This window comes from Canis lupus, chromosome 7 (genome assembly GCF_011100685.1).
Source record: "Canis lupus familiaris isolate Mischka breed German Shepherd chromosome 7, alternate assembly UU_Cfam_GSD_1.0, whole genome shotgun sequence".
Lineage (NCBI taxonomy): Eukaryota > Metazoa > Chordata > Mammalia > Carnivora > Canidae > Canis > Canis lupus.
Window position 1 is genome coordinate 64,013,199 of NC_049228.1, and position 27,239 is coordinate 64,040,437.

The 27,239-nt window shown below is 41.8% G+C and overlaps 1 protein-coding gene and 1 pseudogene across 2 annotated transcripts in view; one reads left to right on the forward strand and one right to left on the reverse strand.

The window, feature by feature from the left end:
• Positions 1-11,374, reverse strand: part of IMPACT (impact RWD domain protein) — a 29,445-nt gene extending 18,071 nt beyond the window's left edge. For both annotated transcript variants that reach the window (XM_038543634.1, XM_038543633.1), the window contains exons 1-4: positions 11,248-11,374; positions 10,020-10,148; positions 8,975-9,027; positions 7,782-7,844 (exon numbers count right to left, since the gene is read on the reverse strand). In XM_038543634.1, coding sequence (XP_038399562.1) covers positions 7,782-7,844; positions 8,975-9,027; positions 10,020-10,148; positions 11,248-11,283 — 281 coding nt within the window. In that variant the 5' untranslated portion in view covers positions 11,284-11,374. The remainder of the gene's footprint in view (positions 1-7,781; positions 7,845-8,974; positions 9,028-10,019; positions 10,149-11,247) is intronic.
• A 4,836-nt stretch (positions 11,375-16,210) lies between these two features.
• Positions 16,211-17,713, forward strand: LOC100688789 (annotated as a pseudogene).
• The last annotated feature ends 9,526 nt before the right edge of the window (positions 17,714-27,239 follow it).

Below are 27,239 nucleotides of genomic sequence, written 5' to 3' on the forward strand. Positions count from 1 at the left end.
TGGCTTCCTGCAGAAAAATGTACAACAGCATTTCTGCCCAACATCAATTACTGAAACGCTTCCTTCTTCTCGAGCATTTAACAAGACTTACTGAAATCCAGTGTAAAGAAGTTGTAGTGGATGTTAAAGGTTTCCTGAAGAAAATGAAAATTACTCTTTCCCTTGGAGCCCCAAATTCTATCACCAATGAGTTGGGCGGGGGGGGGGGGGGGCGGTGTTTTATTTGTTGTTGTTATTACTGCTGCATTTGTGTTTTCTCTTATAGGAAGAAACTGTGTTTTTTTCTTTGTTCTCAGCTTTTAACTGTTCACTCTAGGATTTGGTGGTTTTCAGACTTTTGCCATTGCTGTAATGAAATCTCTTACAGAATGAGGAACAAACTAAAACAGACAAAAGCGGAGAGTCCTTCCTGTGCCTATCTATCTCATACCCTACCCACAATGGGTCCTGGAGGAAGTCTGCTGAATCCTAAGGACTATGGCACAAAATTTAAAAATGACTCATTATAGAGATTCTACACTCTTATTTATGAAATTAAATTACAGTAAGTAGCTAAATAGAAAATGTCTAGGACCAAATTTGTTCCAAATTGAATGGAAGACCAACTTGGATTAAAAATTGATTTTAGAAGAGATATTTCGTAACTATACTTAAATGACTATTATCCAATCCAGAACAAAACAAAGCTAAGTTATTTGTGACTCTACCTTTACTTGTGGCTCTAATTTTTGTATCTCTAATTTTCTAATATTTATATTTGTTGATTTAAGGATAAAGCTACTTACTAAAATATACTACTATGTTGTATGAACCTAGACAAAATCATTCAATCTGAGTTTCCATCATCTCATTTTCAAAATGAAAAAATTGGATGAGATGATTCTTTTAATAACAAAAACAGGAGTTGCTATTAAATGGTGTTAATGTACATTATTACATGGATTATAACATTTAATCCTCACAATATTATTCTATCATCATCATTTTACAGATGAGAAATCAAAAGGATTTGAAAACGTCACATTATTTCAAAAACTGATTCAGAAGCCTGACCAAGACAGCCTAATCTCAGCTTTGCTAAACTTCAGATTGGTAGAACTTCCTGACTCTAGGCTCTCACTTTGTGTATTTTCTTTAGAAAACTTACTATCATAAATTTTTCCTTTGCTCCTTTGGAGCACATGGACATCTTTTTATAAGACTTTTATCAGTTTTATAACCTAGGAATGTCTTCCTCAAGGACCTGGGAACCATCCTTTTGAATTGTAATCATCAAGGAAGACAGCATCCCTTCTCCCAGTCTCTGTGGGAGTAGAGGACCCTAACTTCCGATAAGCAACAGTTAGCAAATACAGTTGGCCTAACCACAGAGAAACACATTTGCAACTCAAGAAATAACTTACTGTAAAAAAAAAGAAAAAAAAAAGAAATAACTTACTGTGCTTACATAGGTCACTGATTGGCCTTCCCTCAACATCCTCATCACAGCCCTTATAAATTCTTCTGTTAAAGAAGAATGAAAACTGATGCAGCCACTGTGCAAAACAGTATGGAGGTCCCTCAAAAAATTAAAAGTAAAACTACCCTACAATCCAGGAATCGCACTACTGTGTACTTACCCAAAGGATATGAAGACACTACTATCCTTTCAAATTAAAGGATATATGTACCCTTATGTTTACTGTGGCATCATTTACAAGAGCCAAACTATGGAAGCAACAGAAGCGTCTATCAATAGGTGAATGGATAAGGAAAATGTGGTTTACATATACAACGGAAAATTATTTCACCATAAAAAAGAATGAAATCTTGCCATTTGCAACAACATGGATGGACCTAGGTTGTATAGTGCTAATCAAAAGAAGCCAGAGCAGCCCCTGTGGCTTAGCGATTTAGTGCCACCTTCAGCCCAGGGCATGATCCTGGAGACCTGGGATTGAGTCCCACATCAGGCTCCCCGCATGGAGCCTGCTTCTCCCTCTGCCTGTGTCTCTGCCCCTTTCTCTCTCTATCTCTTTCTGTGTCTCTAATAAATAAATACAATCTTCAAAAAAAAAAAAAAAAAGAAGCCAGTTAGTGTGATTTCACTTATACGTAGAATTTAAGAAACAAAATAAATGAATAAAGGGAAATAAAAGAGGAATCAAAAAACAGTCTCTTAACTATAGAGAACAAACAGATGGCTACTAGAGAGGAGATGGATGGACGGATGGGTAAAACAGGTGAAGGGGATTAAGAGTACACATAACTTGATGAACACTGAGTAATACATGGAAGTGTTGAATCACTGTATTATATGTCTGAAACTAATATAATATTGTATGTTAACTACACTGGAATTAAAATTTTAAAAATTCTCCTGGCAAGGGAAACAAAAGCAAAAGTAAATGACTGGGACTACATCAAAATAAAAAGCTTCTACATAGCAAAAGAAACAGTCAACAAGGGATCCCTGGGTGGCGCAGTGGTTTGGCGCCTGCCTTTGGCCCAGGGCGCGATCCTGGAGACCCGGGATCGAATCCCATATCGGGCTCCTGGTGCATGGAGCCTGCTTCTCCCTCTGCCTGTGTCTCTGCCTCTCTCTCTCTCTCTGTGACTATCATAAGTAAATAAAAAAAAAAAAAAAAAAAAGAAACAGTCAACAAAACTAAAAGGCAACCTATGTACGGTAGAAGATATTTGCAAATGACATATCTGACAAAGGGTTAATATCCAAAATATATAAAGAATTTATAAAACTCAATATCCCTAAATAAATCCAATTTAAAAACGGGCAGAAGACATGAACAAGTACTTCTCCAAAGAAGACATCCAGATGGCCAACACCAGACACATGAAAAGACATTCAACAGCACTCAGCATTAGGAAAATGCAAATCAAAACTACAAAAAGATTATCACTTGGGCAGCCCGGGTGGCTCAGCGGCTTAGCACCGCCTTCAGCGCAGAGCGTGATCCTGGAGACCCAGGATCGAGTCCCGCATCGGGCTTCCTGCATGGAGCCTGCTTCTCCCTCGGCCTGTGTCTCTGCCCCTCTCTCTCTCTCTCTCTCTCTCTCTCTCTCATGAATAAATAAATAAAATATTTTTTAAAAAAGGATTCTCAACCTTACAATAAATAAAATCTTTAAAAAAAAAAAGATTATCACCTTACAGGTCAGAATGGCTAAAATCAAGAATACAAGAAACAAGTGTTGGTGAGGATATACAGAAAAAGGAACACTCCTGCCCTCTTGGTAGAAATGCAAATGGATGCAGCCACTGTGGAAAACAGTATGGACGGTAGTCCGGGTGGCTCAGCGATTTAGCGCTGCCTTCAGCCCAGGGCCTGATCCTGGAGACCCGGGATCAAGTCCTACATCGGGCTCCCTGCATGGAGCCTGCTTCTCCCTCTGCCTGTGTCTCTGCCTTTCTCTCCCTCTGTGTCTCTCATGAATAAATAAATAAAATCTTTAAAAAAATAAAATAAAATAGTATGGAATTTCCTCATAAAGTTAAAAATAGAACTACCCTATGATCCAGTAATCACACTACTGGGTATTTACCCAAAAAATTCAAAAACACTAATTTAGAGGGATACATGTACTCCTATGTTCATAGCAGCGTTATTTACAATTGCCAAATTATGAAAGCAACCCAAGTGTATAAAGACAATGGGATAGGTAGATATAAATATAGATACAGGTATTCCCCCACTTACCAAAAGTTTGCATTATGCCAGTGCACTTTTACAAATGACCTATATTACCAGCTGTTTTCACTAACCAAAAAAAGCCTGAAGAGGATTTTCACTTTCACAAAAACAGCCATTACTATACCAAACTTAGGTCTTTCACAAAAGTGAAGTGGTATAACTTGAACATTCAGAAAGTGGGGGGTACTCTTTCCTTTGTGTCATTTTGGCATTTGAAAGGGTTCATAGGGACACTCCACTTAGGCAGTGGAAAAAAATCTGTACTATAAAAAAAAGTTAATCTTTTCTCTTAAACAACAGCAGTTAGTATGATGTTCGAGGTATTTTAAAATCTGTCATTTATCTTTTGTTTTATTAACATAATTATTTTCATATATTCAAAAAATCCATATAAAATATTTCACTAAAAATAAGGTATGATAAGCCAACTAATCTATATCAATCATCAAATCCTAGTTTATATTCTTCAGTATTTAGCTGGTCATTCTTCATCATCCATCTTCCTGTTACTTTCATAAAAAGGCCTCCACCATCTCCCTGCTGAGTTACAGACTGCTCTCCCTCTGGTGGCCCTTCCCTCAAACTCTTCAGGGCCCATCGCACACACTGCCATACAAATCTGATTACATCACTCCTTATGCAAAATGCCTAGAGCCTACAAAATAATGCCCAAACTTCTTTCCCAACTTGCAGATTCTTTCTACTTATCCCTACCTAATCTATATACCTGGCATCTTCAACTATATCCTAAACTCTGAAGATTGCTTCACACCCACATAATTTGCCCATGCAATTCCTTCTACCAGAAGAACTCTCCCCATTTGATTAACTGGCAAACACCATGCTCCGAAGTCTTCACAATGGAACCCTTCTTTATAACCTCAACCACATGCCCAGATAGTTTGTTGCTAAAAAATCCTAAGTACTTGGTCCAGACCTCTTAAAAACGATGTCATTATATTGTATTGGTACACATTTATCTTTATTTTTAATTTTCAAACTCCTAACAGAATGTCAGCATATAGGAGATATTCAATAAATGCTTACTGGAAAAACTGTTATTTTTCTGACTTCCTACTTTCCTACCTGAGTTCATCTGCCTATCTAGGCAAATATCAAATTTTACATACAAGATTATGCTAATGAAATCTCAATAGTGTCAAAATATTTAGAATATATTGAAACTATAAAAGTTAAGAACTATACTCATATATTTATGTACCTCATTTTAATTTTCAAAGACCAATAATATTTTTAATTTGCTGCCCCCTGCTGGATTTAGGGAAAAAATTGAGGTCACAAAACTTTTTTTAAAAAAAGAGTGTTTATTTTTTGGGGTGCCTGGGTGGCCTACTAGGTCAAAGTGTCTCCCTTCAGCTCATGATCTCAGGACCTGTATCAGGCTCCCTGCTCAGGAGGGAGTCTGCTTTTCCCTCTCCCTATCCCTCTGTGCACTCGCACTCTCTCTCAAAAACATAAATCTTATTTTAAAAAGTGTTAATTTTTATTCAGACCATATGTGTGAAATTAATGCCATTGGATAGGGGTTATTCAAGCACTTTTAATAAGCAAGACAGGGGCAGCCCAGGTGGCTCAGAGGTTTAGTGCCGCCTTCAGCCCAGGGCGTATCCTGGAGACCTGGGATCGAGTTCTACATTGGGCTCCCTGCATGGAGCCTACTTCTCCCTTGGCCTGTGTCTCTGCTTGTCTCTGCTTCTCTCTCTCTCTCTCTCTCTCTCTCTCTGTCTCTCATGAATAAATAAATAAAATCTTAAAAAATAATAATAATAAGCAAGACAGTATAAATCATATTGTATCTATAAAACAAACTGCAATTTCTGATCTTTCCTAATTTTAAAATAGCTCAACTGAACAAGTTAGGGAGAACAGTAAACTGTGTTCTATGGGAGGGTATCTCTTGGTAAAAGCGGGGTTTCTGAATAGAAAAGAGGAAAATGGGAATCCATTTCTGAGTATATGACATTGTGCATAGGTAGGAAAAAAATCTAACTGATGAGTATGATCAACATGATAAAACCCAAATAAGGGAAGATTTTCAAGAAAGAGGAACTTCAACACCAGTAAAAACTCCAGAGATCAAGTAAGATAAGAACTAAAAAATGACCATAAAATGTATAATTAAAACAACATTGGTGAACAAAGTTGCAGTATATTTATCCTATTCTACTTTAAATGGGAAGATAAATTGGTAAATAAGCATAAATAAAGGATTACAGAAAGAAATGTGTTGTGGGCATAAAAGTCTGAGTGACTACTAAAGTTACAGAAAGTTATCAGAAAACATTTAACTGAGGAAATAAATAATACTTATATGCTGAGGTCATCCTTTATTGATATGTTCTTGATTACTTTCAGAGTCAAATGTACAACTGGGGACTCAAGGAAGACCATACTTCACCTAGGTGGGAATGAACAGAATCAATTCCATAAAGACTTACCCTATTTTAATTAAATATTTTGGGAGGAAAAGAAACCTGGATGTACTGGAAAAGGGAAAGGGGTACTCTCACTGTACCAAAGAGGGTGGCCACTTAGGACATATACAACAATCTTTACCAGTCTCTGCATTACAGTGAAACTGACATTATAGAACATTATTTATTTTACTAAAATAGAATCTCTCACTATAATTAATCCAACTCACAGACACCTGCTCTTGACTATTGCATTAGCTTCCTAACCAATGCCATACACATCTATTTTTGCTCCCCCTTGATCGGTTCTCTGCACAGAAATAGAAAGGTGTTTTCAAAATAAGAATTTTATCATGGCATCACTCCACTTAAAAAATCTCTGGTTCGGGATCCCTGGGTGGCGCAGCGGTTTGGCGCCTGCCTTTGGCCCAGGGCGCGATCCTGGAGACCCGGGATCGAATCCCACATTGGGCTCCCGGTGCATGGAGCCTGCTTCTCCCTCTGCCTGTGTCTCTGCCTCTCTCTCTCTCTCACTGTGTGCCTATCATAAAAAAAAAAAAAAAAAAAAAAAAAATCTCTGGTTCTGGGGCACCTGGGTGGCTCAGTCAGTTAAGCGTCTGTCCTCAGCTCAGGTCATGATCCTGCGGTCCTGGGATCAAGTCCCACATCGGGCTCCCAGCTCAGTGTGGAGCCTACTTCTCTCTCCCTGCCCCCTGCTCTGCTCTCTCTCTCACATAAATAAATAAAATCTTTAAAACACACACACACACACACAACAAAAACCTCTGCTTCTTGTGGGTCCTCAGACAAAGACAACAATCCTTAATATGACCTACCAGACTGCATGATCTTACCTCACCAGATCATTTTCCTGCTATGCTCCCTTCTCTCCCCTCCTCTCTCTCTTCCCACTTCACACCACCAGGCTTTAAGTCCTGAAATGTGCCAAGCTCCTTGACATAGAGCTTTCTGCACATGTTGTGTCTTTCACCAGAGTTATCTTCATCTTAGTAACTCAGCTCAAATCAAACAAGCCATCCCTGACTTCCTACACTAGGTCAGGTCCGGTTTCAAACTCAATTAGCACTGCATATTAATATCTTTTTTTACAGAAGTAATTAGAGCTACAAAAATGTTATGAGTGAGTAATCTCTCTCCTACAAGTAAGTTCTAAATGCCATGAAACAGGGACCATTTCTGTTTTTCTGCTAGCTATGTGTACCCAGGACCTAGTACAGTACCTGCCACGTAGTATTTGTTGATTGAATGAAAGAGTGAAAAATACAGCGTATCAATAGACTCTCATTCTTATGACCTAGTACAAGATTCTCCTATAACCAGTCTCATTCAACATAGCCTGTGAAAATATCAAAACGTGAGCACTATCTCTGAATTTACTTTCACAATTTGGTGTTTTTATAGCTATTAGTTCTGAATTATTATTATTGTATTTTCATATCTAAGTAGCAGTCCTATCAAATGTCTACATAAAATTATATAACCAAACTTTCAAGGACTCTTCAAATGCATTCTTTTTGTTAATGGAAATGCAGTTTAACAAAAAGTTTAGAAAAGGCCTTAACATATCACAGTTCCAACAAAAGCCCACAATAAAAATCACAAATAGGATTTTTTAAAATCACCTGTTACTTACATATATATTTCCTCAAGGCTATTCGATAAATCTGCACGTTCTTGCCCTTTAAGCCAAGGAGCACTAAGATTAAATAAAACACAATGAAGACTATTCAAGGATTGTGCTTATATCTCAAATTACTGATTGCATTATAAATTATTTAACTTTTAAAAAGTTGTCTACTTTCATTAAAATAATTATTAGTTATACTCTACAAATCTATACAGTTCCAAAATGCTTTCATTGGCAGTAACTCATTTTTCCTTACCAGAAAACATGATGATGGCAACCCCAATATTATTCAATTATAATATGGTTTAAAAGACAGAGGTGAGTTCACAGGGTATTATAAACCTGTCCAGGTTTACATAAGTGGCAGAACAAGTTACAGAATACAAATTTCCAGATTCTTAGTATTTGCTACACTATCAGGAGTTCCTAATTTTTTCTAAATGGTGTCTCAAAAACAACTTTAACAAACAGAATGCCCTGAAAAGGGCATTTATGTTTACAAGCATTCTAAAATTATATATATCATTTTCAATAAATTATTGAATTTTTTATTCAATAAATAATTAAAAATTACAGAACCATTATTAATAGCAAATTTTATTGCTGTTTTAAAACACAAAAAATTATCCCACTGGTAGGTAAAGATTTCAATAACTGAGATTTAATGGAATTGTGTTCACACAAGTTTATACAGCTTAACAAGCCAAGTGGGCAAAGCGGATCAAACATTACTTGGGATCAACAGGTCAGGACTCATTAAGATTAAGGTTGGGCTGCTAAGAATATAGTCTTTTACAGCAATGGGCAGGGAGAAGTACCAGAAGCACCATAGGTAATTCTGGAAGGCAAGCAGTTTTAGGCAGAGGCATGTCCAAGAACTATGGCTAGGTCAGTAGAACTAGGTTAGGACAAAATCTAGATTACCAGGTTGTAAAGATTTCCCTCCCTATCTCTAAAGACAATTCAGTAGCTATTTTACCCCTGTGAACCCTGTGATTCTCTTTTATACTAAGTACATTCTGCAATGTTTTTATATAATTTAATTTTTTATTTAAATGTTCTCCACCAAGTACAAAAGATGTTCTTAATTTCTATATATATTTTGATAAGAAAGTATGTTATATAAACACAATGTATAGTATAGAGAAATAATTTTTTGAAGTATAATCTTTTTATAAAATTATAAATGTAGAGCTTACTTCAGTTGATAAATAGGTGGAGCCGTTCCTGGGTATTCATTTGGTAGCATCACCTATAAATCAGTTTAAAAACAAATCTGTTTATACTTCATCATGGCCCCAAAATAACAATACTTATAAAGCTAGTCACTGGACAAATTTCTTACTTGCCAAACTTAAAACAAAACCACTATTTTGTTCAATCTCAGGAGAGAATTCCCTCCTCATATTTATACCTACATATTAAATATGTTGTTAATGATGTCTATATTTTAAGGAAGAGCACATTATTTGCAGAGAAAGCATACAAGCAATGAAAATTAGGAAATGAGGGTGGGGAGGAGAAAGACAGAAGGAAAAAAAGGCCTGGAAATTGGGGCATTATACCCTAACCCCAAATGAATAGAGTGGCATTAGAGCGCGTTCCTCGTATTTTTCTGAAGTACTCCCCAAAATCCTATTAAGTACTGTTAAACACATTAAATAGCTCATGTTTTATAGAAACCCATATACATTTGTTCTCAAATCAGTATTATTATAAAAACAAAGACCGACAGAAACTTTTATGTTGAAAGTATATGTAGTCATCAAAGAATAAGCATTAATACAGAAAACCACACTGATCTTGTCATTTATCTGTCTTAACCACAACTGATTCTCAGTTAATAAGGAAGTATCTGCTTTATGAAGTCTTTTAAATTAGTAACCTATTCTTCCTCTTAAATGTTCGTCATCTTTTCAGGTTTAGACCCTCTCCTATTAAGTGGACAGAACAACGAAAGGAAGTGAAACTCAAGCCTGTCACTGGTATGTTAAGAATACTTAATTAAAATAACTGGGATTGAAAAGACTATCATTTGAAGCGTGTCTTGGGAATGATCAGAGATTTAATTACCCATATGTTTAGACAATCAATCGTTAACAAAAGCCAACAGCAAAAAAAAAAAAAAAAAAAAAAAAATTTAGAAATCACAGGTTGGTCACTTAAGAGGAATACAGTATTAGTCAATCAAACAGCGTCAATGTTGTAACTGGAAAACGGCTATAGAGAAGGGGAAAAAAATACCTGCAAGCAAAGGGTCCACTTGGGGTCATCTATATCGTCGCTAATTCTAATACAAAATATTTTGGCACAGTCATCAATAACACACCATTCCTCGCCATAGATAGCTGCCATTGCTTCAATTTCCTCATTCTGAAAGAATTGATGGAAGGACAAGTCAATGATTGTGCATGCCCTAAAAGCCTGAGTTTTCCTTTCCTCCTTTATAAAGTATTTGCATTCCATATTACTAGCCTGGATGAAGGATCCCTGAAAAGAATAGCGCCAAAGGGTCTTAGCACCGGGTCACCATGTTCCACTCAAGGGGTGGTTGCCAGATACCATTGCAAGGAGCGTGACCAGCCTCGCTGTGCACATCACTGTGCTTTTGGCTGCCACTGAGCCAAAATATATATGCATTCCCATATCCTATAGCAAGATTTACAAGTAGAAAGAAAAATACATATTCTCTGCTTCACCTTTTCTTAGCAGGTAATCCTCACTCCCACTCCCCAGTAGCGTCGCTACATACTAGCCCTATATTCCTACTCAGTTATCTCGGTTTTTTTGTTTGTTTGTTTGTTTTGGATTGGGGCACAGGGCCGGGTGGTTGTTTTGTTGGGGTTTTGTTCGGTAATCAAACCCTAGAAACATTTCAGAAATCATTCTTTTCGTTCGGGGTTAAAAAAGAAAAATCACAGTGAGAAATGGGAAGCAAAGTATGCAACTTGGTACCATCTCATTTTGTCCTCGCAGCCCAGCAGGAAAAGCTTTAAGAGCATCCACGTGAGCCACGCACGGGGGGGGGCTCAATATCAAGAAGAGTAAGATCTAGGGGGCCCTCAAGGAATTCCAGGGGCTGTGTTATTATTGCCCATTTTGCAAAGGCTGAATCCGGGGATAAGTAGCTGGTCCAAGGTGACCCGACGGCGACAGGGCAAAAAGCAGAACCCGGACTTCTGGTCTCCGGCCCAGAGCTGCTCAGTCGCGTGCTGATGGTTGACGAGGACACCGTCCGAGGAGGCAGGCCGAGCCGCCGAAGCCCCGGGAAAGGCCTGCCGAGGGGGCTAAGGGCGGAGAACAGGCGCAGGGAAAAGGGAACGCGGGGCAGCAAACGGCGCGCCTGGCGGCCCGGACGCTGCCGGCGAGACCCGCGGCGGCCCCGGGCAGAGGGCCCCTCAGCGGAGGAGGCCCGGGGCGGCGAGGCGAGGCCGAGCCCAGCCTGGAGGTCGGCGCCCCGCCGGGCCCTCACCTGCCTCTGGTCGCTCCCTGCGTCCCCCTCAGCCATGTGGCCCCGGGAGCGGCCGAGCGGCCGCCGCCAACCCAGGTCCGGAGCGTGGGGGCGGGGCGGGGCGCTGCGGCGGCGAGCGAAGCGCGGGCTGCGGCGCGGTGCGACCCGGAACCGCACCCCGGGCCGCGCCGCGCGCTCCGCATCTGCTTCCGGGTGCGGGCCAGGTGGCCCGAGGGGCTCTAGCGCCCGGGGCTCCCCGCCCGCGAGTCGGCCGCCGCTCTCCCGCCCCTTGGCGGCCGCCCGGGGAAGCCGTCCAGCGACGGAGGAGGCAGGGGGCCTTCTGGGCTCCGTGTCCCGGAAATCCCGGGGCTGGGGGCCTCAGCTCGCGCGCTGCGGCCGCGGGACCCCGTCGCCCCGGGAGGCAATGGCGAGGCGGACTTAGCGCCACGTCCCACGGGGGAGCTCCGCCGCAGCCCGCAGCCCGCAGCCCAGACTCGTCTTTGCATTTCAAGGCAGGGGTTTCTTTGTTTTGGGTTAAAAAAAAAAAAAAAAAAAGTATGTTAAGGGATTTTGTCTAATCTGGGCAAGGACGGGTTTGATTTACCAAAACCAAGAGAACAAGAGAGCAGGCTGCATTTTGAAAGCTTGTGGGAAAACTTACCTACTCGCTGTTTTATTGTGATAGCTTTTGAGGTTTGTTGAGTTGGTGTTTTTTTTTTTTTTTTTTTTTTTTTTTAAGATTTTATTTATTCATGAGAGAGAGAGATAGAGAGGCAGAGACTCAGGCAGAGGGAGAAGCAGGCTCCGTGCAGGGAGCCCGACGCGAGGCTCGATTCCAGGTCTCCAGGATCACGCCCTGGACTGAAGGAGGTGCTAAACCGCTGAGCCACCTGGGCTGCCCGGGTTGGTTTTTTTTTTGTTTTTGTTTTTTTTTAAGCTTTCTCAAACATTTGCCTGAAACCAACTTGTGTACAAAACAAAACGATGACAAGGGTCGTTAATCCATTATCCAGAAAATTTGAATCAGTTTGCGGCAGTTGTTCTTCACCCGAACCCCAAAGCACACATCCCGGTGCACTCGTTGTGAATTGTACGGATGCCTTAATCAAGCCACTTAATCTCTCATTCAACAGGTATTTTGTCTCCTGGTACCTCACTTTTTTCACAAAGACTCAGAATATTACATCTCTCTTTTATCTTCCTTAACCATGGGCATGTTTTAATTCCCCGAGGAATCGTAGATTTCATTTAAGGGTGCAGTGTTTAAACACCTATAAAGAATTCCGCCCAAATTACTTTGAGGGGATCTTAGTGAGCCTTGTGGATTGATTAATTCAACAGACATTTATTAGGTACTTCTACCAAGTTTTGGAGATGTGTTTTCAGACATCATGCATTGCCTTAAAGTAGTGAAGATGCAAAGCAACAAAAGTAAGTCAAGATTATAATAGACTAGAATTGTGTCCTGTTGTGTTAGCACAAAGAAAGACTATCCATCCAAATTTTACTGGGATTCTTGTTCTGGAGAATGCTTGAACTGGGTTACAAAAGAATAGGTAAAGGTTAGCTAATTGAAGAAGAGGAGAGTAGTTGTTCCAGATGGTGAGAAAATATTGGCAGAAAAATTATGGCCTATTTAAGGAACTCCATATCTCTGACATCATAGCTGTTAACCTACTCTTGTCACATGCCTTACATAGTACCTTTCTGATTGCCTCCATAAATCTGCACATGTGCATTTATTTTGGTTCCAAGAGACTTGGAGGGCTTTAGCCCTCTGTGAGGTTAATCACATTTCCTCCAATTGATTTGGGCAATGTGTTTTTCTTCATCTGGAGGTAAGGCAGTTTCAAGCCCCTCCTTCCAACCAAGTTGGGCCCCAAAGTCCATGGTGCAGCCAGGCTATCATGATATTTCTCTACTAGGTGAGGAATTTGCCTGGAAGTGCTGAGGGGTTTGGCCACCGACGCATCTCCAGATTGCCTGAAACTCTGCAATTAGCATCCTGTACTACCTAGACATCCATGTGTTGTTAAATGGCTTTCTTCCTTTGCTCTAACTCTTCCTTTATTGACTTCTTCATATTTCTTACAGCTTTTGTTGCATAAAATAGTTTTTTTAAAAAGTCATAGAATCCTTTCTTCAATGAAAGCTTATGTAAAACAAGTTAGGTCGTGGCGGAAAAGAGCAGTGATGAGTCTGAAGTCCCAATTACCCAGCAACCCTCTGTCCCAGTGGCCCCTCAAAGACTTTAAGCCCAAATTTGAAAACTACAAAAATATAACTGAAAACAAGGCACAGCACAACTTAAACTTCTAAACAAAGTACTCTAAATCCAGTTTATTTTCCATAGTACCTCTTTTCTCACCAAATATCACAGAAACTCTTCCGTATCCAAACAGCAAATTCTGGCGATTCTGATTCCTATATCCCTTAATGTTCTTCATATCTTACTTCCCTGTCTTTCTGACAGTCCAGATGGAATCTGGACTCTCTTCAAGTTATCCTCCTCACATCTGCCAGAGTAACCATTCACAGTGTGAGAGTGATCATGTTTTGTTTTGTTTTGTTTTGTTTTTTCTTGAAATCCTTCACTTGCTCCCCAAAGCTTTCATGATAATGCTTCAGCACCTTAATACACAAGGTATGTTCCTGGTAACCTCTCTATATTCCACTTCTCCAGTGAGACCAAGCTAATTTGCATTTTCTTTGATGAAAGATCTCATAACTTAAAAAAAAAGTGTGAAAACAGCTATTTTATACAATAAACACTGTATAGAACTGAGCTAAGATATACAAAGACATCAGTGACTAGAGTAAAGGAAGAGAACAGATGTGTCTAGCAATAGTGGGCAGGTACCTGGTATTAGAGTGATAATTGCCAAAGGCTTTAGTGACCTAGAGGAGAGGCATGTGGCCAGATCCCACAGGATTCTGACCTAGAAGAGATGGGATGACTGGCTGCACCAGAGCTTCTATGTAGGGTGGACTTGAGTGCAATATGGTTGGTAGGAGAAATTTGCTTGAAATTTTTTTGCTTAAGGTTAAGAAACATAAACTGAATAAAATAATTGGAGAGGAGAAGAGATGTTATTGAGGCATAAATGGTCAAAGCCCTCCCTTGGTACCAAAAATGAATGCATATAGATATAGAGATGATATAGCAATGCTCATTAGGTTTTGTATATAGATATAGAGATCATATAGCAATGATCATTAGGTTTTGCAAGCAGTGTGACAGAATGAGATTAAAAACTGACACTAGAGGGATCCCTGGGTGGCGCAGCGGTTTGGCGCCTGCCTTTGGCCCAGGGCGCGATCCTGGAGACCCGGGATCGAATCCCACGTCGGGCTCCCGGTGCATGGAGCCTGCTTCTCCCTCTGCCTGTCTCTCTTTCTCTCCCTCTCTCTGTGACTATCATAAATAAACAACAAAAAAAAAAAAATTAAAAAAAAAAAACTGACACTAGAGGAGAATGAGCTATGTGAATGTGGGAAAAAAAACAACAACCCTAAGCTGGAAGTGCATATATCTGATTATAAGAGATGGCTGCCACTTCAGGTGAGGAATTAACCTTTAAAGGGTTCTCTATAAACTTACTTAGACGGTTCGTATAGGGCTCTTCCAAACATTCTCTAGGACCTTTATACTCACAGTGAAGTCTGCAGACCAACAGCATGAGAACCTGCTGGAAGTACAGAAATTTAGGTCCTACCCAGACCTACTGAATCTATATTTTAATAAGATTTCTGGGTGATTTGTATGTACATTTTGAAAATCTTGTGTGACAACCATGAGAAAGGGCCTCTTCTACCTTGGAGAGCAGGGGAAGTCATTTGACTGAAGGCCCCAGCTACTGTGCTCTAAGTTCCATTACTACACTTGCACTGAGGCTGTGCTTTTCATGGGCTGCTTTCAGCAAAGCATGAGGTGGAGCTACTCAAACTGGCCCATTCTTAGGAGACAAGAATCTTCTGATGGGGAACTTAGGCTCCATGGTTCCCCCCAAAGCTGTGCTGAATTTTCCTTAGTGCCACATGACTTTCCTCATCCTTCCATTTCCCCATTCACTTAAGGTCAGGTTTGTATCAGTTTGATGTTTCTCTGAGCCTCTTCAGGCTCCCTTACTATTTTCTCTCACAGGCATTTCTCCCAATAAATTCTCTGCACATTCAACCTCTTTTTTGGGGGGGTCTGCCTCTCCAGGATCCAGAGGAACACAAAGTGCCTTAGGATACATTGTAATACAGCGGAATTCTGCCCATAGCAACTGACTCATATAGTAATTTCTGTTTCTGAACATTTTTTCTTAGGGAAATATGTCCTTAAAATATTTAAGAAACAAAACACAAACCATGTTGGCACACTAATAAGAATCTCTCCCTTATTCTCTGCTTATCTTCTGCTCCCAGCTATTGAAAGCCAATGTGGCAGACTACAGGCCAGTGAATGCCTAAGTTATAGGTCCTGTGTCCCATTAATTTGTGTTCTGCCACGGAGTTTGACCAAATATGGCCCAGAAAAGTGATAAAGGTACAAAGGAAGATGAGCATGCTGGATGTTAAAATACAAGTCATATGGAGAAGTTCTGCCAAAGAAATAGTCAAGGAGGGGGTCCCTGGGTGGCTCAGCGGTTTAGCACCTGCCTTCATTCAGCCCCGGGTGTGATTCTGGAGACCTGGAATCGAGTCCCATGTCGGGCTCCCTGCATGGGGCCTGCTTCTCCCTCTGCCTGTGTCTCTACCTCTGTGTGTGTATGTGTGTGTGTCTCACGAATAAAAAAATAAAATCTTTTAAAAAAATAAGGAAACAGAGTCAAGATTAGCAAGCAATTGGGAAAGGGAGAAAAATCCTTGAATATTATGATGTCACCGTAAGTAACACTGCAACCTGGCAAGATTAGCTGGCAGTGGTGCAGTCACCAAAAAATAGTGGTTCCAGGCATTTCCTGACTTCAGGAGACTTGAAGGGAATGGAAGGGTAATGTGTAATGCGCAGTGCCGGAGTTCATCCACCATGGAACTGTGCCATAAGGATCCTGACAGCACCAATTCAGTCAGCACTCCCATTTCTGAAATAGGAAGCCCTGTCTCCTGATGAGGTGTGCCACCACTTCAACGACCTAGGACGGTGGTTGATTTCCCAGTAACAGTGTGTACAAGTGTGTATGCCACAGAAATTAATCCTTCAGTATCATGTGGTCAAGGGGAGAAGGTGTGTAATCAAGTTTATCATCACTGTGCTAAACACACGTCATCTGATAATTTTATGTTAGATTTTTCAGAGCCCTTTATATTCTAATGTGCAATATAAATCTCCAAGAGAGGACAACAGTATTCAGCTTTTCACAAAGAATTTGACTAAGGAATCCCTCCTTACTACTCCCAACTACCTAAAATCTTGGAGCAGTAGCATTACTAGACCACTCTTTAATAAGCACCACCTTCATTTAGCATCATAACCCCATGTCCTTCTGGTAATAGCAGTTCAAGGTTATGATTATACCAATTTCTCTTCCAGTATTAAGAAGGGCCTAAAAAATACTAGCTCTGACTTTTTGAGTATTTTCTTTCCAAGAAGCCTCTTTGTAATGAATAGATTTCTAGGAGGGATGGCTACCAGTTCTATTGTTAATTATCTGTTAAAACCTTAGGAAGGATTGAGTTATAGACTGGCGCCGCCATGTCTGGACCCTAAGCCCCCCGGGGGGCCTTCCCCTGCTCAGCAGGCACCAAGGACCCCAGGATGCCCCAGAACCAATGGCAGGTCCTTCTGGCCTGCATGCCAGGACTTGGTCACTTCCCTGCGTTTCCTCCAGGAAACAGCAGAGGGGCTGGTACAGCCCCCTGCCCGGGACACCCACACCCTGGGGCCCTGCTCAGAGCTGAAGGCCTTGGAGACTCTGGGACCCTTGCCTCTGGCAAGGAATGCCAAGAACATGCTGACCCCAATCAGCCAGCCGAGCTGCAGCTTGGGGCCCCCCGGAGGCTCCCCCAGCCCCTGCAGCCCTATCCCGGAGGAGGCCCTGGAAGCAGTCAAAGCCCCACTGGGGCGCTGAGAACGTGGACCCCCAGTTCAAAGTTCCAGATAAAGCTGGATTCCAGCCTACAGATCATACCCAGCTATAGCTTGGCCTGCAGTAGCCGTGCTCAGGCTCCCTCTACAGGCCCTGCTGGGGGCCCTGAGGTCAACTGAGGAAGCATGGAGGCCCTGGGGCCATAGTGCTGTGCTTCCTGTAGAACCCAGAGGACCCCAACTCTGGAGAGATGCCGAAGATGGGACCCCTCTCTGCAATGCCTGTGGTACAGATACAAGAAGTATGGCACCCGCTGCTCCAGCTGCTGGCTGGTGTCCAGGAAAAGTGTCCAGCCCAAGAAGTTATGTGGCAGATGTGGGGTGTCCCTGGGCCCTTCACAGAGAACGAGATCCCTAGTGGGAATAGGAGTAAGCCCAAGGCGAAACCTTCCTCAGCATTGTGCACGTTGACACTGCCTTAGCACATGCCATATCCATGTTTAACTTCCTTACCTCTTTACAGGACACCTCCGATTTCTTTTCCTCTAAAAGCTTTTCTTGATTAGAAGTAGAAAATGAGAATTAGCTCCCCCTACCCCAAAATCAGTGTTCAAAAAAGATGATGTACTTGAAATTTAAAAATGTTTAAAAATGCAAGTTATCTGTTTTTTCCTCTGATGGGAATGTTATTCCCCCAATTTTCAAATGACTCTATTCCCTTATCTCTCAGTTCTCGATACAATGACACCTCTTCATCAAGGACTTCCCTGACCATCCTAACTAAAGAATTGTTCCCTCTCCCTCTTGATGTCCATTAACCAAAGACTACTGGGAACACACTGCAATCCAAGAAAGTTGGGCTTTGAGGTGTTCCTGCCAGCAAGCAGGAGATTGCACACCTGGGCAAAACATGAGACATCTCAGTAAGAAAGTCTACAGTGGGGCTTATTAAGGGCCTTGGCTTGCATTCAAGGAAGTAGGATTTACTCTGGATTGGAGGCTATAAGGAAAGGAGAGTCATTCTATGATGGGGTATCTTCATGAATTTTCTCTTGGAAGCAGAAGAAGCAGAGTACGGCTAAAGCTGCAGTTAGTAAAGAAGGAGCATTCACTCATGGTAGCTGGGAGAGGGGCTGTTTGTCATTGTAGTGGTTTGCCCAGAGTATTTGGTTTTGTCTATGCTTAGACATGATCATAGAGTAAGTAGTCTTTTTGTTGTTGTCTCATCACGATGGCAGAGTGACCTTATCTTTTTTTTTTTAATTTATTTTTATTTATTTATGATAGAGAGAGAGAGAGAGAGAGAGAGAGGCAGAGACACAGGCAGAGGAGAGGGAGAAGCAGGCTCCATGCCGGGAGCCCGATGCGGGACTCGATCCCGGGTCTCCAGGATCGCGCCCTGGGCCAAAGGCAGGCACGAAACCGCTGAGCCACCCAGGGATCCCCCCAGAGTGACCTTATCTTATGTTAATGTGCCATGAAGTTGTTACATTCCATGATGGAGCACCACCATCTAGCTCTGAGTGCCAGAGCAGCTCCCAGTGAACAGGTAGGTGATCTTTTGCTGCTTGCTTTATCCCAAAATCTTTTTTTTAAAGATTTTATTTATTTATTCATGAGAGACACACACACACACACAGAGAGAGAGAGAGAGAGAGAGAGGCAGAGACACAGGAAGAGGGAGAAGCAGGCTCCATGCAGGGAGCCTGACGTGGGACTTGATCCCAGGACCCCGGGATCACACCCTGAGCCAAAGGAAGATGCTCAACCGCTGAGCCACCCAGGTGATCCGACTTAGCTGTGTGGGGATTTGTTTTGTTTTGTTTTTGTTTTTTTAGCTCTGTGTTTTAACTGCTCTTGGCCTCAGTTTCCTTGTCCATAAATGGGGATGATGATGATAGTATCTATTTCATAGGAGTATTATGAAAATTAAAGGATCTAATCTATGTAAAGAGCTTAGGATATTGCCTGGCACATAGTAAACATTAAAAATATTATTTTTTATTATAGGTTACATTATAATATGTTGCTATCATATCCTATTATTATATTCTTATACAGTTTAAAGAGCTGTATAATTAATAAAAATTTATAGTAAACATCTCTGCAGTGTTTCATACAGAGAACAGTATGAAGTTTTGTTCTCCAGCTTAGTATTTTTTGCTGCCTGCTGTGTGGAAGGTTCATTATGGTACCTGGAGATACGAGTATTAGTAAGACTCAGTTCTTGCCATTGAGATACTCCCATCTAAAAACTCATCAAAGCTACTTTGTGAAAACAAACAAAAACAAAAAAACTACAGTGTGTTTGGAGCAAAAGTCTAGACCTCTTAACTCCTTTTTCTAAATGTATATGGGAAACCAATTTTTCCTCTCTCCCATCTCCTGCAACATACATAGATTGTCTAAAGTGATTCTTACCACTGTGTAACTTGATTAACCATGATCTTTGTACAATGCCCTTCACGCAGTTCATATCACTCTACCCACCTGGTTTTGCTCTTTCCTTGGCTCCAAGTCCCAGATTAATTGCTCTGGACTGTCCATTTGTGCACTCAGTCCCTTCTGCGCCCTTCTCTACTCTGCTCGGTGTAAGGCGCTGCAGAGGTTTGCATCGTAACTGCCAAGCCCTGCCTGTTGTGATGCCCCCTTCCCATGTACCCCCACTGCTCACCTTAGTTCAGACCCTCTTATCTCACCCCAGACTACAGCGGAAACTTCTCAGCTTGTCTTCCTGACTCCAGATGCTTCCTCCACCTGTCCTCCTTGCTGCCGACAGAACTCTGCCCTTATAGCATCACTTGGATCATGTCAGTCCTCTTTCTAAAGCCTTCCCATTTTCTGCATTGCCTTTTTCAGGGCGCCTCTGTATGCCAACTGCCCATATGAAACACATGTCATCTTTACTATTCCTCATACTCTCATCTGTCTCATGCAATTTAGACACCTAAATTTCCCTTCAATCAGTTAATTGCTTCTTTTCTCCATCCTCGAAATTCTTCCCAAAGTTCAGGCCACTATGATCTCTTGATAGCAACAGGCTCCTAACTGGTATTCTCACCTCAAACGTTACTGTCTTTCAACCCTTTTTCCACCTCACCACCACCAGACTTCTCTCTGTAATAGTCGTCTAATATTGAGACTCTCCTTTTAGGCTTTAACTTCATGGTTTTGAGATGAATCTCAAACTCGATGACACACTGTAAAGGACCTTCATGATGTGACTTCCATTTATCTCCCCAGTCTCAGGTCCTCATCCTGACTCTTTCCAGCTGTGTGGTCAGCCCCTTACACCCAGACTTACTAAGCCACCATCCCTTCCCACAGTGAGGCACATGACTGCTTACTGCAGTCCCATCACGTGTTACTCCCTCTACTTGGAATGCTCTCATTCCCCCCCCCCCCACTGTTTTGGAATTGGCTTTCTTGATGGCAGTTACTATGCTTTTCTTCGTCCTTGCATTGTCAGCAGCTAGTATAGTGCCTGGCATCTGGTGGGCTCTCTATTGAGAAAAGTGACATAAATTGATAATGGTCAGACACAGGATTAAATGACAGAGGGCTAGGAATCAATCTGGTTTTCTGTTTCTAAATTTGATGTATATTCCATGTCATTGTACTGCCTTCCACCTTGGATAAAACGTCTTAGACATCTTTAAAGTCTAGTTCATTCATTGATCCAACAAATATTTGTCAATTTCCTAATTTGCGCTAGCCACTGTGTTAGATAAAGGAAGTAAACTGGTAAGCAAGGCATTTTCTGCCTTCAACATACTTCTAGTCTGATGAAAGAGATAACTAAAGAGGCCTTTGTAGTACAATGTGATAAATATCAGGGTGTGAATACACAGTAAATCAGAAAGCCTATAGAAGGGGCACATTATCCAGTTATGAAGAGTCAGGAAAGGCTACTAGAAAGAAGTGATTCCTAGGCTCATACTGCATGAAGCATAAGCCTCAGCAGGATGAGGAAGCTGGGGAAGAGAGTTGAAGGCACAAAAGAACAAGAGCAAAGATCTGAAAGTGTCAGAGGTTGTGTCAATACAGGGAACTGAAAGTTGTTCATAATTGCTGAAGTGTAAAATAACACAGTGATATTGAGACATGAATCAGGACATTGCAAGGCTTTATGATGCTAAGGAGCTTAGACTACATTCCCAAAGCCATTAAAAGGCAGGGTGGAATTCCAAGCAAGAGAATTATTTGATTGGATTTAAAATTTGGAAATATCCTTGGACTACATAGTATAGATTGGGGTTGGCTGTGGTGGGGGGTAGAGAGAGAAAAGGGTGGGAAAGGGAGAATGGAGGGAGAAGTGAGAAAGAGAATAAACATTAAGGAGGGGAAAAAAAACATTAAGGAGGGGAGCAGGCTTTAGGGCAGGGATGGTAGGGAAGGAGAAATTGCTCTTTTAGCTATACTAAGTCTGATGAATTGGTATATGAGTCAGAAGCTCAGGAGTGATGTTGGGAAACCAATTACAGGTTTGAGATGTGAGCATGCAGAAGGTTATCAAGCCATGGGAACACATGACCTCACCCAAGAAGGGTATGAGGAGAGGGAGAGTGTAGGGCAGAACTTCTGACCTTTTAAGGGAAAGGTCAAGGATGAGGAGCTTGGAGAAGCTAAGGGAAGAGAGCATTCTCAGGAGGAGGGAAAGGGTCACTGGTGTCAAATGCTGCCAAAGGTCAATGTTAGGAATAGTAAGGGTCCATTGGGTTTTGCACTCAGGAGACCTTTGGTGTTGTCAGTGGGAGCCTGTTCAGTGGAGTAGCGGAAGCAGAAGCTAGAGTGCAGAAAGTGGTAGAGAGGAAGAGGAAATGGAGAGAGTGTAGAGCACTCTGTCAAATAGTTTAATTCTGTGAAGGAAGAAAGAGAAATGGTACTACTCTCTGGCAGGTGGGTTTGCAAAAGATGGCACAGGCTAGAGAAGCCCCATGCTGCCCTAGAGCAGCCCCATGTGAGAGTATGTGAAGATCCAGGAGAAAGGGAGTTGATGGAACACAGGTACTGAAGCGGGAGAAGGAGGGGCCACGAACACAGGTGCAGGCTCTGGCCTTAGACATGTCAACAGAAAAGGAAATGTGAGAAAGGGGGTTGGGTGCCAGCAAGCTTGGTGCCTCAGTGGTAAGAGGTCTAGGGATTCTCATCCAATAGCTTTGGTTTCCTTGGTAGCATAGGAGGTGAAGTCGTCTGTTGAGAGTGCAGGGGTGCCAGTGGGGTAAGGGATATGAGGAAGGGCAGGATACAAAGCTCAGCCCTGGCCCCTTTTATTCTCACTCTGTTCTTTTTGTTCCTTAGGCCTTATCCTGCAAGCCTCAAGGCTTTATGTCGCCTCTGCACATATGAGCACAAGTTGATATCTTTAGCCCAGGCCTCACCTCCAAGCTTTCAACCATCCACTTGTCACCTACCTGTCCTTCCCTGCCCTGCCCCTCCAGCTTCAGCTCAGAGCTGCTAGTGGACAACAGGAGACTGTTAGGCAGAGCTAAGGTGTTTATCCAAGTTAGTTTAGCCTCACCCACTTGTAGCGTGGCTTACTACGTGCTAGGCCCTATGCTAGCTTGTATGCCACCCCTTGGTTTTGCTCAGACGATGTTATTTGCTTAACATGCCATTTCCTCACCTGTTTCCACAGGTTCAAATCCTAGCCATCTTAATGACTTAACTTCAAAGCCATCTCTTTGCATTCACTGATAGCCCTGGCAGGAAAACAGAACTTTCCTCCTCTATCGAAACTTTAACTTATTCTTCTTAATCTGTCTCATGGCATACCTGCTGATTCATTAGTATTATAGTGTATTTTTTTTTTAATTTATTTATTCACAAAAGACACACAGAGAGAGAGGCAGAGACACAGGCAGAGGGAGCCCAATGTGGGACTCAATCCCTAGACTCCAGGATCACACCCTGGGCCAAAGGCAGGTGCTAAACTGCTGAGCCACCCAGGGATTCCCAGTTTTATAGTGTCTTATCTGCATGACTAGATGATTAAATTCCTGAAAGCAAGGCGTGTTGTCAGGGTTTCTTTTCTTTCTTAGCCTAGAGCATGTATTCACTCACAAAATCATGTCACTTACTAAAGTAATGTGTATTTACTGCCTAATGAATAAATGAGTTAATCCATGATGAATGACATATTCTCTGCTTCGGTAAGTCTTTATGTGTCATTATCCCAATCTTCTTTCTATTGGTAATCCTATGCTGTGTCATGGGTATGTGTGGGTGATTCATAAATCCACTGCCAGCCCGAAGATCTTACCCAAAAGAAACTCTCAAATGTTTAGTTTCTTGCTGCCTCTTTCAAAGTTACTACGCAGAATGTGTTCATTGCCACTTCCTGGTGTTTCCTATCTAAAGCGGAGGCGGAGTGTCCATCCCATCACTTCCAAATGTCTTCTCGAATATTCTTTTTTTTTTTTTTCCGAATATTCTAATCCTTACTGATCTACTCTTCCCAAATCCCTGGGAGTGGTACTGTGGTTTATCTTCTTTGTTAGTTTTCGTTGTATACTTTGCCTCCAAAATTATTGCCTCCAACTTTAAGAGCCCAAGAGTTTGTGTATAAATGCATCACATTTTTGCTGTATTTCTTTGCCCTGGCCCCTTTCTGCAATGTCTCTTTTCTCTCCGGTTCTCTAGTAGTTGAGAAAAAAACTACCAGCAGAGGGCAGTAGAGAGATCAGAAGGACTAAGGATGGGGGAAAAAGGCCATATAATAGAACTTAACAAGATTTCTCTATTCTCTAGCTTCATAGAAGCAGACGTAATTTGCTTAATTCTAGGCTCTAAATTTTAAAAGATAAAATCACAAACTGCATATCACAATACCATGACCAGTTGGAACATGAGGACAGGCTGGAGCATCTGGAAATATAAACCTGAAAAAGAAAATCGAGGCAGTTCAGGCTAGTTGTCTTTACATTTCTAGAAAAAAAAAAAAGGCTTATGAAAGGATCATTAAACATAGCAGGTCAGAGCAGTGTGCAGGCAGCATTTGCCTCAAGTAGCACTTCTAACAATAAGCAAGTTAGTGTGGGGGAGTAGTTTGAGCTTATCAGGGGTGGAAAACTTTTCCCTTCTTCCCATCTAGGTTCTTTGGCTGGTCTAATAATTAACCTGACATAAAACAGACTAACAGAAAAATTTTGTACCTACTGGAGCCCCATGAAAATATGAGACTCCCCTGCAGTCAGGTAATTGAGGCTTATATACCATCCTGAGCTAAGGAGAAGGGGAGAAAGGCCCAGGGCTTCAAAGGGAGAAAGATAAGCAGAAGAAAAAAAAGGAGAAGAGCAAATGTTGGGTAAACATGTTTGCCATGCCATGCCTGAAAGTCTTTTCTGATATAAAAAGTTATCTGTAGTACTAGCTCTCTTCCTGGTACAGGCCCCTGATCTAAATTATTTTAGGCAGTTAAGGAGGAAAAAAAAAATCTCTTCCTGAATCTGCTGGAGCCTATCTTCAGCTTGAAAATATCCATGTGCTTAAGTGGCACGTTCTGATGTGGTGCATTTTGCTCCCCGTCAAATTGTACTATGAGGGATCAATCTGGCAGTCTAGGAATCTTACTTCTTTGAGCATGAAGATGAAGGAGAGAAGTTTTTATTGATGGAATGGAGAGAATCTAACGCTGTACATCTGTAGTGTATTTTAAAGTTCATAAAAAGCTATTTGATCCCCATAAGTTTTTTAAACTTTTTAGAAGAATGGCCTGTGAAAAGGGAATTAAAGGCTTAATCTAGAGGACCAACAGGTGAGAGCTGTGTGGGGCCAGCGTTTGCCTTAGCAGGAGAAACTTCTAACAGTAATCCTGTTGGTGGGCAGAGGGGTGAATTGTTTGAGCCACACTGGGAAACAGTGATCTGCCCATTTTAGGAATTTCCCAGCCTTAGGCTGGAGAAATACCTTTTCAGAATTGTGGTTTAGGACAATGTGGCTTTCGGTTTGAGGTTGGACTAGATGATTTCTGATGGTTCTTCCAAGTCTAAGATCCAGAAGTCTGTGATTTGATCTACACTTCCAATTCAGGACCAAAGATTGTTCCATCAAATCTCCATGCTGAGATCTTTGCTACTTTAATCAACAAACCAATATATCATGCTATGGTAACTCATGGAGAGTAGGGCCTTTGATCTGGCTGTATCAGGTGTTGAAAGGTGACTCAGGAACAGATAGTGGAGGTTAGTGAAGATCTGGAAAAGAGATGGATTTTATTTATTTACTACTTATTTATTTATGATAGTCATACAGAGAGAGAGAGGCAGAGACACAGGCAGAGGGAGAAGCAGGCTCCATGCACCGGGAGCCTGACGTGGGATTCAATCCCGGGTCTCCAGGATCACACCCTGGGCCAAAGGCAGGCGCCAAACCGCTGCACCACCCAGGGATCCCCAAGAGATGGATTTTAGAAGGCTCAGAAGATCAGGGAGCAGGAGAGACCATAAAGGTTGGGGTGGCTATGGAAAAGAAAGGCGGTATTGACAGGGCTGTTTGTTAGAGGTTATGAACAAGAGAGAAGAATGTGGGGAAGGGGGTAGTGGTGATATATTAGGTTCTTTCTGGGTTCAAGGAATAGAGTGATGCTCAGGTTTCATCACATAAAGAGTAGGATTTGTTGCAACAAGACAGATAAAAGCAGAAACATCTATGCTGCTCTAAAAGCTTAATGAAGACACAAAAGCAGCAACTAGTTAGTCGACTCTCAGCAGGAAGCCTAACCCTTTGCTCCCTACTCCCAGTTCCTGCATTCTGAGGTCTCTGCCATTCTCTCTCCACTTTTGCATCTATTCCTGGTCATCTTTTCTACTCTCCTTCTTGCTTGTCCCATGGTTTCTGTTTGTTCTGTGCCTTCACTTTCCTCGATGCCTTTATGCATCTACCCTGGCTAAAGACTATACTTTGTATACTCACAGTCAGCTAGACCCAGAAAGAATCTAGATAGTTTAATCCTATTCAGCAGAGAGCTTTTCTGTTGAGCAGAGCCTTTCAACCAGATCTTTAGTAAGCCTGCTAGAAAGGTACTATTTGGTTAGGCCTTGACCCCGTGCCTCCTCTCAAAACAGGGTTGTGGGACAGACTCACTGAGACTTCTAAGAAGGGGTAGTGTGACTGTCAGGCACACCGGATGGAAAAGCAGGGTGATTCGTGATGAAAAGAGCTAAGGGCTAGAGGCAAAGGTGGAAATATTGCCCAAGGAGCCTTATTGGAAAAGCTATGAAAGAGAAGGGCTTGATCGAAAAAAAAAAAAAAAAAAAAAGAGGCTGTAATGGGCATTTCTGTGATGGTAGCTGCCCATCAACCATTGCCCCTTCTTCTGGTTATAGCATGGCACCATGACTGTGTGTGTGTGTGTTTGTAGGTGGGGAACTACTTCTCCTATGGAAGGTAATCTTGTGGGACTGTCAACCAAGGTGTCCTGTCCTATGAGCCCAAAGTCAGTCTCTCCCCCTCTTTCTTAATTTTGCCTGAAGATCAATAGGATAGGAGGAAAAAAATCATCAGAACTTATTCCTCAGAAAAGCTATAGGCTAGCTTCTCCCACTCTAATCCCTGGAAGTGCCCTAGTCCTGCCCTCACCAGGCCAGATTTTGAGCTCTTTCTTTGGGACTGCAATACATTCCCTATTTGCTTCAGTTAGCCAATGTCAGTGCTTGTCACTTGCGACCAAGAAGCTATAGGCATAGGGGGTTTTCTAAACTTTTTGTGTGGGGATTTGGCAAAACCAATCATTGGTAGAAGTTTAGTTACTTAGCCATCTGTGTGTGACACCTGTAGAAACAGAGGGACAGGCACAGAATTAAGTGTAGATAAAAATAATTTAAAATCTGAATATAGGCCAGCTCATTTATTTTAGCTATTAAATAAACTGGATATAATGGCACAAATGAGCAAAAAAAAATTAGATAGTCAGCTTTTAAGAGAGAAAAGCCTCCAATGACCTCATAGCATTTATGGCCTGGAGTTAATAATAACTACAAAGTGCTTAATGTGTAGG